General features: G+C 36.2%; 1 protein-coding gene across 1 annotated transcript; it reads left to right on the top strand.

The window, feature by feature from the left end:
• Nucleotides 1–481: 481 nt before the first annotated feature.
• Nucleotides 482–14,803, top strand: PLEKHA7 (pleckstrin homology domain containing, family A member 7; the record flags this gene model as incomplete). Its single annotated transcript, XM_010191997.1, has 11 exons — nt 482–583; nt 3,182–3,290; nt 4,400–4,638; nt 5,058–5,246; nt 5,503–5,620; nt 6,431–6,510; nt 6,905–7,105; nt 10,160–10,312; nt 11,984–12,117; nt 13,368–13,510; nt 14,703–14,803. Coding segments are annotated over 11 exons (1,569 nt in total), but the record flags the coding sequence as incomplete, so codon positions are not given.
• Between the last annotated feature and the right edge of the window lie 878 nt (nt 14,804–15,681).

Below are 15,681 nucleotides of genomic sequence, written 5' to 3'. Positions count from 1 at the left end.
CGTTCTGTGATTCTGTGATTCTGTAATGACATTACAACACAGTCTGTAGAACTTTGAAAGAATAATCTGCTTTGTGTTTCAAAACATGAGTTCTGGTTTAGGTGACTGGATTTTAATTATAAACTTGTTTTAAAACTTTAAAAGAGTTAGGTAAAAGGAAATGTAACTGGAATAGACTTGATTCCTTCAAACCATATTAGTCATAGTTCAGGTTCTCTTAAAGGCCAGTTTTATGCCAAAGAAATAGTTTTGTATGAAGAAGATGGCCAGAATATTTTAACTGGGGGTTCTTGACTTGATCTTGGAAGCTATAAAGCGTTTTTAAGTTTATCATAAACTCTAAGCAAAAATGGAGACAACAAAATGGATTTTTTGCTTCTTTGTAATAGGACACCACCGTCTTAGAAACATTTTTGTACTCAATTAGAGAATGGATAGAGTTTATAATAACATTGTATTAGAGTATTCCTTCTGTTAATAGGAAATTGAAAATGCTTGGAATGAATACCTGAAATTAGAAAAGGATGTGAGCCAGCTGAAAAAAGCCTTACAGGAACAGATGAACAGCTCATTGGTATCTCAGGTGAGTTCATTTCCAAGTACTGGTTTACTTATGAGATCGTTTTGTCTCAACTTCTAAGTTATTGTGCTGTAAGAGAAATTCTTTGCAGCTTTTTCACTGTATTCAGCTGTCATGTAGCTTAACTTCCAAAATTCATATATTGTAGCAGCATGGCTGTGCAGTAACTAGCTATCTTGCCTCGTGTGCAAAAGTTTATTGCAAGTTGTCTGTGCAAATTTGTCGTTATTTTATTATGTTTTCATTAGATGCTGACGTCTTGACATTGATAACGTATTTAATTTATAAGACTATGCAGGACTTCTTAGTCTTCCATTTATTTGATCTGACATTCTTGGTTTCTTTATCAGTTTTTAAGAACATCCATCACTAGCTTGTGATAGTCATAACTTGTTCTTTGTCATGTTCTATTTATGGGATATTTATCTCGGCAGATTGTTTTGTGAAGTGGAATAAGTGTTTAACAGCCATCAGTAATTGAAAGGCATCTTGGATTTAAATCAGTTACTCGGTTTTGAATCTTAGAAGAAGCTTTGTTTGAAGCTAAGTTACTCTCTTTGCTGAACTGGATGTAGGATACCAGATTATTTCTACATACCTGCTTGCAATTGGTGATTTTATTCTTCAAGCAAGGAATACAGTCCACGTTATCTTTCCTATATTTAAGCAGAACAGTTTTGTTTAAAAGACAAAGCACTAAGAAATAGCTGATGTTGCTTGGATATAGCATTAATTAAAATGTTCAAAACGAAATATTTCAAGCAGTTCAGCCATAGTAAATCTTGTTTTTAAGAGTGTAGCTTTGTCTTTTGCTTAAGGGCTAGGGGAATCTGGACATGCCGAAATCAACTTGAGATGTAGTATTTTGTCAGCAATAACGTTTTAGTCGATAAATGTTTCTCCTCTAGTTTTATAAGTAATCCTAAATCATGTTTTTGTGTGGAGGAAGTTGGAGAAATCGATTTATCTCTCCAAGTTACCTTTTCATGCTTGCCTGTAAAGGATAATTATACCCTTTCGTGAACAGCAATCTTAGTTTTCATAATTTAAAAACAAATTAATCTCTTTATCTTTTAGATCTAGTCCATTTTTTATCTAGAATATTATCTTCATATGCATATTTAAGTAGTGGGAAGAAATATTTAAGATCTCCTGGCTTTTGTAAATTACTGATAGAACATTTTTGGAATGGTTTCAGCAGCAGGATTCTTTGTACATGGGGGTTGTTTGGTTTTTTTTTTAAACCAGTTCTGAGGCTTGATTATTATAAATCCATCATTTGGTTCCTTGTAGTGTGATTAATCTCAGAAAAATGAAATTAAATGTGGACACTTATAGTTTGTATCCTGACAAGCTTTCAAGATATGTCTCATCTATCTAGTGAGTTTACTAAAGGCAAATAACTTTTTCCATCATGTAAATGTTTGTGTTCTTGGCATCCTGTTTGCTGATCTGTAACCTGCCTGAACTTATTTCTGATCTAAGACAGAAAGTGGAAAGCACTTTATATGTTTTCCTTAGCTCTGTGAGATGTAAGAGCTTTTACTAAAAGTTTTTACCTTTCAGGCTTATAGGATTAATTAGCAGTTATTTTGCAATTATTTTGCAGCTGATGGCAAGTGATGGATTTATGGAGTTCTTGAGCAGTTTGTAATAAATTCTTAACTACAGTGCTTCACTGCCCTCTGCTTTCTTTAGTAGAACGAAGAAGAAAAAAAATATTATTAGGTTGATACTTAATGTTAATTTTTGAAGACAGAATTACTGGGCTTTGATTAAGTAGATGATAATAGCAATTATTTATGATGATGGCAATGAACATCTGACTGAAGTGGTGGCTTCAGTAGCCAAGGCCTCTGGCAATCAAGGACGGAGTCCAGACTGTAGACAGAGCTTCCCTTTTTTCTTTCCTCCTGGAAAGCCTCAGTAAAGCAAATAAGGTGGAAGTGCAGACCCAGTCCTAAAACTGCAGCAATATATTGTTTCAGTCTATAGTACCTCATGTATAGTAGGGCTGACAACCCAAATATAAGGAGAAATTAAATTTGTTAGCCCTTCTGAGCTAGTTTTGGTTTTATATTTCATCCATTAAAAGCCATTAGGAAATTCACAGCAGTATTCAGACAGACTATACTAATTTTTTGCTTTTTCAATATCGGACATTTAGGAATGTATTAAGATGTGTTTCATAAGGCTGCCTTAGCAGTCTTAAGTGTGTTAGTGTACGATCTGAGAACAAAGTTCAAATGAAAAGGTTCTGTAAGCTTATTTTACGTAGAACATTAACCTAGGTTTTTGTAGCCTGAATGATGTTGTAGAGAAAAATGTAGAGATGTCTCTTTCCCCCAGTGTTCTATAGGAGGTGTTCCAAGACTCAGAAAATGCTCTAATACATTTTATGGGCAAGAGAGGTTGTTTTGTGTTTATGTTTTGGGGTTTTTAAAAATTATTTTAAAATAATTATTTAACTAATTTCTAGAATTCTAGGTTTTCATGTAAGTTCTGAAACATTACTTTGGTTTTGGTGTCAAAAGAAGGATAAGCCTGTAATAAATTGTGGTACAATTGATTTTTCTTGTTTTCTTTTACTACAAACATCAGGAGAAAACACAAATACAAAAAGACTTGTGGAGAATTGAAGATGTAACAGCTGTCTTGAGTGCAAATAAAGCAAACTACAAAACCATAGTAGACTCTATCAAGAATCCAGGTAAGGAGGACATAATTAAAAAAAAGCGAAACAAACCCAAAAATGAAACAAAGAAACAAAAAACCCACAAACAACAACAAAAAAATGCAGCTGAATCTTTAGGTCTCTGCAAATAGTCGAGAAGTTTGTTCTACAACAAAAATCCAGTTCATTCTGCTATTAGTTGCATCAGAAAACTGTTGATTGAGCATTGGCATTTCTTCTCTTGAGGTGGCAAAAAGGTGTTTTGGTGTTTATTTTCACATGCTGATGGCACTGAAATAGAACAAGCCATAAAAAAAGGGAACAATAATAATAATGGTCTACATTCCTTAAGTTTCAGAAAGAGTTTCTGTCACATGCCAGGCTCATACCATCGCAGTATCTATTCTGAGTTCTGTGCAGGAGCTCCTCTCTGTGTCTTCTCTGCTTGTTTTGTTTTGTTTTGTTTAATCCCTGGATGCTGCCCTTGCTGCAGTTGCCTTCCCCCACCCTCTTCAGGCAGGTGTTTGGTTAGCAGGGCAACAACATCAGTGATGGAAAAAGAGATAGTGTGTGTGGTCTGCATTTCAATTGCTTTATTTTGTTTCAAAGAAAAGACCTAATGCATTGAGATAGCAAGAGACTTTTAATGCATACTGTAAATTCACTTTAAAGTGTCTTTACTTACCTTTTACATACAGAGATAAAATAGTTCTGAGATGGTGAGATCTTATTTAAGTTATGGCTATGAGTGCTTAGCCTTGTCTAGATCTATAGGCATCTTAAAGAATGTGTGGCACAGAGCCAGATACAGCCTGTGAGCTGATTTCATAAGAGACTCTGTCTTTTCCTTCCTTCCCTCCCACTGCCCTTTCCAAGGAATTTTACTAGATAGTATTAAAGTGTGTGTTTTTATTTTTTGCCTGAAAGGTTTGCTTGATCCTCATGAAGAAAATAATTTCCACCCTTGCTATAATGTAACAATCAAACATTTTTTTCTCCAAAAACAACCCCCATTTGTGTTCAAAGCAAAGTGCAGAGTATTAGGGCTGTTTTATGAAGTCTAAGAATGTTAATTGGTTATGTTATTATCATGAATATTATTGTTGAGAAACAACACCTAACACATTTGCGTCTTTCTCCCCTAGAGAGAAAAATAGTGCCTTCATTTTCTCAGTCTTCAGTGCCTTCCTTACCAGCTTCCCCCACGGCTGCGGAGAGCAAACTTACAGTCCCGCAAAGCCCTCCACCCAGTCCGGTTAAATCCTCTCTGGAGGTTAGGCTGTATCCACAGCCTTATTTCCAGTCCAGAATGCCACACCAAGCACAGCAGCTGAAAAAAATCGAGCCACCTTTTTGGTCACAAGTTAATCTAAAGCCAAAGGCTGTAAGTACTGCGCTTGTGAGATTAATTCACCAATGTTTCTATTTACTTCTGGCAGAAGCAGTGAAAGTTTAATGGTTATGAAGTGTGGAGGCACAACAGGGGGATTCTTAAGGTGTTTGTATTGAAACTGCGCAATAGCACGTGCAGGAGAATGTGTGTGTAACCTGGAGCTTTATGTACAGTAGCCATGTACTGTTTTAGAACATACCAATGCAGAGTCTTCCTTGGTAATGCTTTGTGGTTAATTAGTTGTTTGCTTTCTTGGGTCTTTGGTTTTTAAAGCCTCAGGCTCCTGGCGTGGCCAGAGGACAGCATGTTAAAGTAGTCACAAATAACTCACAATGTAATGAACTTTCAGCCAGTTTATGCCAGAGTGTTTTCAGACTGTTTGCCAAATACCTGTGCTTTCCTGTTACCAGGAAGATGAGGCACCACCCAGACCTCCTCTCCCTCAGCTGTACAGTCCTGATGATCAGCCACCAGCTGTTCCACCTCTCCCGAGAGAAGCCACTGTCATTAGACACACATCAGTGCGGGGCCTGAAACGTCAGTCAGATGAAAGAAAGAGAGACAGAGAACTTGGACAGTATGTTAATGGAGATTATAGGGTGAGCACTCATACTGCTATACACCTGCACTTTAAAGATATGTGACCCCATAATAAAAGATGTTGTCTGTAGGTCTTGTAATAAGGAGAGAGAGAGAATGGCAGAGATATAGGAATGGCAGGGAGAGATCTATGCCATATAATAACAGCAGAGAGAGATTTATTAATCCAGAAACAAAGCTTTAGGATTTGTTCTAAGATCATTGAGACTTGCTGTCTATGATTTCATTTGAGCTGATGAGTATTTTTGCATGTAGGTGGAACTGCGTTCATACATGAGTGAACCAGAATTAGCAACACTAGGGAGTGACCTCAGCCAGCCCTCCAGTGGTTTAATAAGCTCTGACAGTGGATACCAGACATTGCCTACTCGTGGTAAGCCAGGTATTTACATAGTTGATTTTTAACAGCACTGTGAGTATAGGAGCTTTTCTCTCCTAGGATTTTCTGGAGATGGTCTTTATAATTGGATCATTATGTTTAGATTAACTGTACAATGCTGTGAAAGCTGTGCATTTTAATGGTGCTTTTAAAAAAGACCACCAGCCTTTTGCAAAGCAAAACATATAATGCTTAAAAAAAGACACAGCAAAACATGAAATTAGCTGTTAGAATGTCTCCTATATTCAGAATTGTTTCTTCATAAGTTCTGTGTGATCTTTTACAAACTCAGTTTTTTAAGTGCTTTTATTGCCATTGAAATGAAAGTGACAAAAAATATCACTACACTACATGTGACTTGGCATTCCATCCCCACTATTCTACAGTCCTGTAACTGTTTCACAAATAAGGATAGAGAGGATATCTGGGGAAAAACAGTTAATTTCTTAGCCATTCTTTCTTATTGCTTGCCTTTCTAACTGTGAACGTTAAGGTTTCATTTTCTTCATATATGTGACTATTTGTACAGGTTATCAACTGTTGTACAGCTGAGTTCACCCCATACCTTATTTGATACAAGCTTTGAAACTATTGTAGACCTTTCTGAATCTTGATCAAAACACGTTACTTCTGGCCAAAATGACATTTCATGTCTCTCTTGATCTGAACCGCAAAATGCAAAACGTGAGCCAAAATAATAGCCAGAATGTCATAGAAAAAGCATGATAATTTAGAAAATATCCGACGCTTGTCTTCAGTTTGTCTGTCATTTTGTTCTAAAGCATTCTCTTTCTCCTTTTAAAGGTTTATCTGGATCAACTTCCAGATTGCACCAATCATCTACCATTTCGTCATATGCAACACTTCGAAGGGATAGTTCCAAGGTACGTTTTAAATGAACATCTGAAGGCAAATGTCTGAACTGTTCCAAATAGCTAAGGCCAGAAAATTCATTACACAGCAGAAAGTGGGATTGTCGTAGCATGGGAGAGGACCCAACACCTCTAATAAAATCTCCAGGTTTTCACTTTTTTAAATGAAACAGGAAGCAGATAGACAACTTACTGCATTTGAAATAAATTTATCAAACAAGGTTTGGAACCAAAAATCAGCAGTACTAGTAGAAAATATAGAGTTAAATATGCAAATTAATGCAAAAATAATGCAACAAAGTCATGTTAATTTATTGGTAAGGTAGAAGAAATAGTTGATTATTTTTGTATACTACTTATAAAGTACTAATTACAACATGTTTTGTGTGCATTATGACTTCTACAGGAGAGACCAAAGAGTGCCTTGGAACGTTTATACTCTGGAGACCACCAAAGAGGCAAGATGAGTGCTGAGGAACAACTGGAAAGAATGAAGCGACATCAGAAGGCATTAGTTCGTGAACGCAAGAGAACTCTTAGCCAAGGAGAAAGGCAGTCTGTTTCATCTCGGTCTTTCATCAGGCCCATTTCTGCAGACATAGGCTCAGTATGTTAGATATGCCTTAAAAGGACTAAACTAAACATGTATTTGGATTGGGTTTTTTTCCTAGCAAGCACTTTCACTTGAGTGTGTGTGATGCTTCTAGTCTAATTAAATTAGTGTTGTACAGTATAAAATGAGTTCAGAGAGTGTGAGTAACAGATGATCTTTTTTCACTAGTAGTTACAGTGTAGCAGGTAAATTGGTCGGAGGCTGATGTGCTGAGTGGAGATGTGAGTGCATTGGAGTGACTTCAGAGACATGATTGGTTCTTATTGCAATTGTATTTAGAAAGTGTAAGAAGCTTGTACAGTTTTAAAACTGCTTCATAATGGAATGGGCCTTTTAGAATGTTCTTATTCCCCATGGGTATTTTTCTTTTTAATTAATAAATTAGGCTACAAGTTAATTGTGGTAATATCAGGCCAAGGTGGTAGTCTGGTTTTTTCAGAGGGATGATAAATGGATAATCAGTTTTAAAATCTAATCATGCTGATTAGAAATGTATGTAAGAGCTAATGTGCTTTAATTGATACAAATTCTTTAAAGCTCAAAATACAGAATATTCTAATAAGGCTCAAATTTAAGCTGCTGAAGAAAAGGATTTTTGTTGTGTTCTGAGATGAAACGCTGTACAGATTATAAATTTGTAACAATACACTTTGGATACTAACCAAAGCAGTTCTAATTGGTGAAGTTACCTAGTCGCTCACTTGGTGCTAAACCAAGATTATACTGTAATTGCACTTAATGCTATGGTCTTTTAATTTAGTTTTTATTTGGTCCACTAGAGCTTTTAGAACGATCACCTTGTTTTACCTAATTCATTGCACAAGATCTCTTGCTTTGAGATTTGTCACTCATCATACCTAATGCCTCTTCTTTTGTTTGCTTGTTTTTACTTTGCAGAATTTTTTAGTTATTTTATAACTTCTAACTGGACTACTCAATTTTTACCAGGCTTAATTGCATTTAGTACATGTGTGTCAATTGCTAGCATTGAAAGAAACCCTATAATATTCAGCTTTTTAGTCCCACTGTTCAGTAGCACTAATTTACAGCCAGTTATTTGTACTTACCTTTTCATTAAATACGAGTGCACTACTTGGAGACATTAATCTATTTTGTCTTCTGTTTTGTAATCACAAATTTATTAAAAATAGTGCATCATGTTTGGGAACTGTAGAACTATAGTATCACTGATATTTTCATATTTTAATTAGAACAACTGAATCCAAGCTGCTTATGTTTCCTGACTCATACACACGTCGAATTTAAACATTTTCATACCACTCCTTATTAACATTTTTGGCAAGTACTTTATCTATAAATTTGGGTGCCATCGTGGTCTTTTTCTTGCTATAAAGAATTAAAATAGTGTCTTTCAGCCCTAGCAGTGTCTTACAGAGTTCATCTCTTGTACATATAGGGCTTTGATACACAAAAAGCATGTTTGATAGCGCGATTACCTACAGCATTACAATTATTTAGCAGCCAAAATGGCAAACAGTTAAATATATAATGGAGGTGCTGCTCAGTATGTAACATTTGCTTTAAACATACATTGTATGTGTAACTCTAATTTTTAATTGGTCAGCTCTCAAGTATAGCATGGCATTTTAAGTATTGATCACAGTACATTAATTCATGTGTTATATATAATGCCTTTTTGATGTAAAAATCGCAGCATCAAAGCCAATAAAACTACTGCTTCGTAATAATAGTTTGATGTTTTTTTTGCCTATATATAATAACTTGAAAATGATACTGTGTATTTAAAATATACTATGTCAATCAGGCCTGGTTCGAATATGAGTAGAATGAGTTTGGAGTACTCGTATGAGAAAACATTTTTTCTCTTTTGAATTCCGTAAAGAAAAATCTTAATTTTTGAGATATAATTGCCTTTTAGCTATTTACCTTTTTTAATATACATGGAAGACATGTATCTCTGAGTGAGTATTGAGAGCTTGTGCATGAATAGGTTTCAATTAGATTTATTAATGCAAATAGCATAATGAAGTCTAAAGACTTCATATGAAGCTCAGACTTCAACCAAAACAAGCCAAAGATTTGTAGCAAAAATACTAGAGATGCTTTTAGGAAAGATATAGTGACTTGTTCTCCTATTGATACTCTCAAATACTTGAGGGGATATTTTTTTATTGTTGTTTTTTGTCTCTTTCCTACTGCTTTTAATACCGGGTTTCAATTCTGTATGGTAAAGTTGCTGAGATCTGTTGGATAGAGTGATGCTGCAACCAGACTTAATTTTTTGAACCAAAAAGTGTTGGTAGTGTTCTTAAATGTGAGTTTACATGGAGCTATATTATGTGTAGCTGTGGAGGAGCTACTATGCAATGATTTTTCGATCTCTAAAATTATACTGCTTAATTTATTTATGTTCTGAATTTATTATTGCTAAATATTTACCTTGTAAAGACAGTATGTGAAAGATTTTTTATCTTTCCAAGTAGCTAGATACTTTAGTAAAGACATAAGAGCTTAGAAGTTACTAAATTATTTTTAATTCAAGACAAGTTAATGCTAGTGCATAAAATATTATTAGCTTTAATCACTAGGTATTATTCTAGAAAGACACATAAAACTTTCAAGTTACAATTCTCAGCCTGCAGGATGAATACCCTTTCTGTGTAGTGATTCCAGATCACACAGCACCGCCTGGTTAGAACGCACAGGACGGATCTGTCAGGCTGTAGACTCCCTCGTACTGACATCTGCTTCCAAAGGTGTTTGTGTGTAGCGAGTTCCATGTTAAACAGCATATGTGGAGTTGTAATTAATACATTCCTTAGTTAATACTGCTGAACATTTCCTGTAAAACTAAACAGTGCTCCAAAATCCGTGCAGCACAGCCAGAGACCCAATGTCCCAACCATACGTTGCAAGAAATACAGTTACCTTTTCTTGTCAGTTAAGGAATGTTCTCTGTAGATTCTTTCGGCAATATAGCATTTGCAGCAGTAGTCATGTACATTGCTAAAAGATGAATTTGTCAGTATTGTTGAATGCTGTTAATTGTTTTGTATCTGTTACTAGTGGAAACGAGAGCAAGAATTTGATTTGCAGTTACTTGAGAGGGCAATTCGTGGAGAAGACAAGGATGGAAACGAATGGTTAAAAGTTAAGCCACTAGCAGTGACAGAGACAGACCTGGAGCCTCAAGACTATGATTTAGATATCAGCAGAGAGGTAACATTCATAATTTTTTACCTTCTATTCTGAGCCCCAAAATACTAACCTTTCTCAGTTTTAGGTAGTGAGTTCTCATCATTGCTTTCAAAAGTTAGCTGGAAGTTTGAATTTAATGGAGTCTTTCTAGTATTGAAAATTTATGGCCAGGCACTTAGAATCTCTGTAAAGTTCATGTTCATTTTGTGTTTTAGTGGAGAGAAGAAATTGAAAGGTTGTCTCTACTGTTTGAAATACACATCTCAAGCTTGATAGAGGAAAAACTGATTAAGTTAGGCAATGCTATGTAAATTGGAAAAAAAGACAACATCAAGAGTATTTGAAAATAAGAAACAGCAATGAAGTACTCTTCATTTTGACTGGCAAAACACAGTACAGCAGCTTTATTCTGATCAGAACAGAAAACACTTTCCTGTCAGCTTTTCAAATGATTTGGTTGGTGTTCTGGGCACTAGATCTTTGTTCAGGTCTAGTAACCAAGTGTTTGTTTGAAATGCTGTTGAGCCATCTGGTGGAAAAGAAAGAACATAGCAAGTGTACTTACAATGCAGTATGTACAAGACTGTGCTGTATGCTTTGGGCCTATGATTGCCTGGGAATTACTGAGCTTAATCACTGGGAGTTAGGTCAGACAACTTTACATATGCCATTGAATTAGTGTGGATTAAGTTCAGTGGTGAAAAATTTAGGATTATTTTTATTTAAAACTCTGAATTTTGAAAACTCATCACCTCGTGAATGTTTTAACAAAATCCAAGGAGAAGAAAAAATAGTTCCCCTTTACTTACTTTTATTTATTTCACACATACTCTGTTGATGCTTTTCGAAAGCAGTCTGTTCTGTGTAATTAGCTTTTTTATTTTCAAAGTCCATTTGTGCATGTGAATTTTCGTTCTATGATTTAGATCTTTTATGTGGACCAGAAGTTTCCCACAACAAAACTGACTCTAACATAAACTTGTTGCTACCTTTTGTGCAATCATATTAACATTTTCAGTCTACAGAATTAAAGCATATGCAACATGTTGTTAAAATTGCACAGTGTTAGTGTATTTCTGGGTCAGTTCTATAGACAACTTTTGAACACCTAGGGTTTCAGATTTTATAGTCAAAGAATTTCCTAAGATGATTACAAAATGTTGGGGGGGTTGTTGTTTGTGGGTTTCGGTTTGTTTTAATCTTCACTGCTGCTCACAGAATATTACGCAGTCTCAAAAGAATGATACCCCAGATTAAAACTTAGTGATGTTTCCTTTCAGCTGTGGGAAGTCTGTGCTGTCGCGACATACGTATCATGACATTAAAATCTCAGGTTGTCCAGTCAATCTTGTAATGGTTGTTTCTTTCTACTGTAACAGCTTTAGGCAGTGCCCTACTTCAGGCTCTTAAGCCTGAGCTGCAGAAAGATTTCCTGTTGATTCTGATTTCTTTTGTAATCCCCTTTAATATTTGTTTGATCTATCTTCTAAAGTAAAATGAATCAGAGAGAAAAGACACTGTTAAAAGGGCATCAGCTGATATCCAGAGGGAGTGTTTAGCATCAGGAATGTGTATTGATTGTGTAAACCCATGCTTTATTCTTTTCACTGTGTTCTCCCATTGAGGAGAATTTATCCCATTTTTTGTAAAGTCTTTGTTATTAAAAACTCTATACTTGCTTTCTTTCCACAGTTGTCAAAACCAGAGAAGGTTGCAATTCCAGAACGGTACGTTGAACTGGAGCCAGAGGAGCCTCTTTCTACAGAAGAACTGGAAGCAAGGCAGCGTAAAGCAGAAAAGATAAAGAATATTCTTACTAAATCAAGGTCAGTTTTTTTTCAAATCTTATCCAGAGGCTGGTGTTAAACACTGTGAACTAACTTCATACAACAGTCTAATTCTTACTGAATTCTCTAAGTGTAACATGTGGCTTTTAGCAAATCCACACAGAATTTATCTAGTATACTGAAAGCTCCTTTTTCAAATAGAGTAGAAAAGATAACAACCAATTCTGTGTATGTCCATTTTCTTGTTCAGAGCATCCTAAAATAACAGTGAGTCCTTACTAAGCAACTTGTATTTGAGAGTGAGGAGAAAGGAATTGCACAGATCTGGCCAAAAGCAGAAGAAGAGTCAGTGTGAGAGCAAGTTTCTATTGTCTCCAGACAGCCAGAGTTCTGAAAGAACACTTGTGGCTGCTTAGAGCTGAAAGAGAGTCAGCTAAAACATTCAGCTTCAAGAATTCCAGTTCTGGGGCCAAGTCCAGAGGAGGGCCACAAAGAAGATGGTCAGAGGGCTGGAGCATCTCTCCTGCGAGGACCGGCTGAGTTGGGGCTGCTCAGCCTGGAGAAGAGAAGGCTCCGGGGAGACCTTATTGCTGTCTTCCAGTTCCTGAAGGGGCCCTACAGGAAAGCTGGGGAGGGACTTTTTACAAGGGCAGGTAGCGATAGGATGAGGGGTAATGGTTTTAAACTGGAAGAGGGTAGATTTAGACTGGATATTAGGAAGAAATTTTTTACAGTGAGGGTGGTGAGACACTGGCACAGGTTGCCCAGGGAAGTTGTGGATGTCCCCTCCCTGGAAGTGTTCAAGGCCAGGTTGGAGGAGGCTTGGAACAGCCTGGTCTGGTGGAGGTGTCCTTGCCCATGGCAGGGGTTGGACTGGATGAGCTTTAAGGTCCCTTCCAACCTAAACCATTCTGTGATTCTGTGGTTCTATTAATTTGATTATCTCAAGTGTCTACTGTCTCTTTGGAAGACAATTAAAGAGGCTGTGCCTGAGGACCACCAGGTTATATGCCTATGTAAATAGTGCATTTACAACAAAGGACTTCCAGATCTACTTGAGGCTATGCAGGAATTGTGATTGAATGCGTAATAGCTACATCATTTGTCTTTATATGCTGTAGTCATTTACGTGCAGTATCTAACACTACTTTAAAGAACTTCACTAAAATACGGAGCTTGATAGATGAAATCTGAAAACTGCTGTATGAATCCAAGATTGTTCTCGTCTGCATGGTGGTTTCTTCTTTAAGGTCATAAATGTTAATGTTGTTTTTGCACTTTCCCACTAGTATGCACAATCTACAGCCTACTGTTGCCCAGGATAAACACAACTCAGTTGATTTAGATTCACAGCTGCAAGAACAGGAGCGCATCATTACCATATCATACGCTTTGGCTTCTGAAGCCTCTCAAAGGAGCAAGGAGGTAGCAGGTAATACTTAGTTATTTACAAAATAACAGCTGTTTCTTATCAGCTTCTAAAGTTGTGTGGGGTTATTGATGAACTCCTGGCATAAGTGAATTTTAGTCATTCATATTCAAAATAGTGAAAAGTGTGTACAGATAACAAATTTAGAGAGACTGAAAATTTATACAGAGTATTTGGCCTCCAGTGGACAGAGTGAAGGGAACCAAATAGTGTGATCAATAAGTTCAGAGCTTGGAAACTTGCTCTTACTAATAGTACTAAAAAATCTACATTTTCAGTTAGTTCCCTAGAATTATATTAAATGAGGTATTTCTGTATTCATTTTTTAAAGGAAATTGATTTGTGATTTTAAAAAAATCAAAGCAATTTTATTATTTTTTTTTAATAGAAATATTCCCTGGTCCAGTGATTGAGATTAGAGTACAATCATTTGCAGCTCGAGCTGTATGATAACAAGCTGAAAAAGACATGGTAAAATGGGTACTGGCATGTTTCTGTCTAGTGACCAACATTAGAGGTCAGAGCAAGACAGCGGTCCATGAATTCTGCTTGATGCCTGGAAATTATTAGATCCTTTGCAATACGTTACTGAGAGTGATAATTTCACTCTTGATTGCTTTATGGTTGAAATAAGAAATGTCAAGGGATTTGTATCACACAGTAATACATGTAGCAGCTATTCTAGCAAGTAACTAGCCATTCATAACTGGCACAGTTCACCGTTCCAGTGGAGAATGGAAATAATGGAAACTTCAACTATGATGGAGAAAAAATATGCACATTTCTCATCTTAAGTTGTCAGTTTAAACTTATGGCACTTGCCACAGAACCCCTTAAGACCTTCCTATTAAAGACACATTACTCCGATATCCAGATGCGTAACATGAATCTATAGTAACAGACTTGATTGAATGTGGCGGTATTCTCATGGGTACAGTGGCAGCTAAACTTGAGAGGAATGTGATTTTGAGGGGATGGAATACATTTTCAAGATAAGAATCTTCAGACTTTGGAGAGGCTCTCTGTGTAATTTAACTGACTGGAAGGGATAAACTGATTCACTAAGGAGGCTAGACATTTAAAATACCAAACAAACAAAAAAAATCCCAAACCAACAAACCACAAAACAAACAGAAAACCCTCCAGAACTGTAAATTCTTGGGAGTATTTCAGATATAACCTTTTGGACCTTCAGGTATCTGTGCATCAAAACGGCTTCCCCACAGGCAATCTGGTCCCAGTTCCAGTACCTATGTCCTTACAACAGAGACTTGCACTCTTCATTATGGAAAGTGACTCTGTGTTTCAGGAGCTATGAACCGTGCAGCATTTTCCCACCTGAATTCTAGCTTCTTCTGGGAAAAGGTAGCATCGAAGCTAAGATCAACCAAGGTGAATGGAGCCCATACTTGAAATTACTCCTCTGTATCAGTACAAGAGCAGAGTGCCTGCCAAACCAAACAGTCTTCATGTGGCCAGTTCACTTCTGGGTGTGCATGAAGTTGCAGTAACTGTGCAGTGTTGAAACATGTTTGATCATTTTATGTTGTATGATGTATGTAGTACCTATGTTTTCATCACTACAGGGTTTTTTTTGTTTCTATTTTAATTTTTTATTGTAATTATTTCAAAAGTGTGATCACTACAGAAATCTTTAGCTCTCAGGGAATTAAAATGTTTATCAGTACTGTACTGCAGCTGGCTGTTGTAAGATGATTTTTAATTTAATTTTCTTTGTAAAGGGTAGCAGCTAGCTCTTTAGTCTTTCAGGAATGGTTGAAAAAACCCTAACATAGCAGCCAAGGACTTGATTTGTTAAGGAAGCCCAAACTTTTATGTCCACATAGTTTTCTTTGCCACATTTGTATCTCAAATACTCACTTCTTGTAATATCGTTTGATTTTATTTCAGTTATTACTTACTCTGTTCAAAACAGAGACCTTTCGAGAAATTCTGAAAAAAATTCTAAAAAAAACCCCAGAGTGGTTTGGTTTTGCTGGAAAATACACAAACCGTGAAAAGAAAGGGTTCTTTTAGTCATGACCCATTTTCCAATGGTCTTACATTGTTAAAGAAAAAAATAATTTGATGCTTTGCACAGCTGATTGTACATTCTCATTCTAATTTTACAGTTTCTTTAACATTCTTATTTTTGTAGCTTGATTTTTAAAGTA

The sequence above is a fragment of the Mesitornis unicolor genome, unplaced genomic scaffold, assembly GCF_000695765.1.
Source record: "Mesitornis unicolor isolate BGI_N332 unplaced genomic scaffold, ASM69576v1 scaffold29499, whole genome shotgun sequence".
NCBI lineage: Eukaryota > Metazoa > Chordata > Aves > Mesitornithiformes > Mesitornithidae > Mesitornis > Mesitornis unicolor.
The sequence above is the reverse complement of the archived record's forward strand: the minus strand, read 5'-3'. Positions and strand labels throughout refer to the sequence as shown.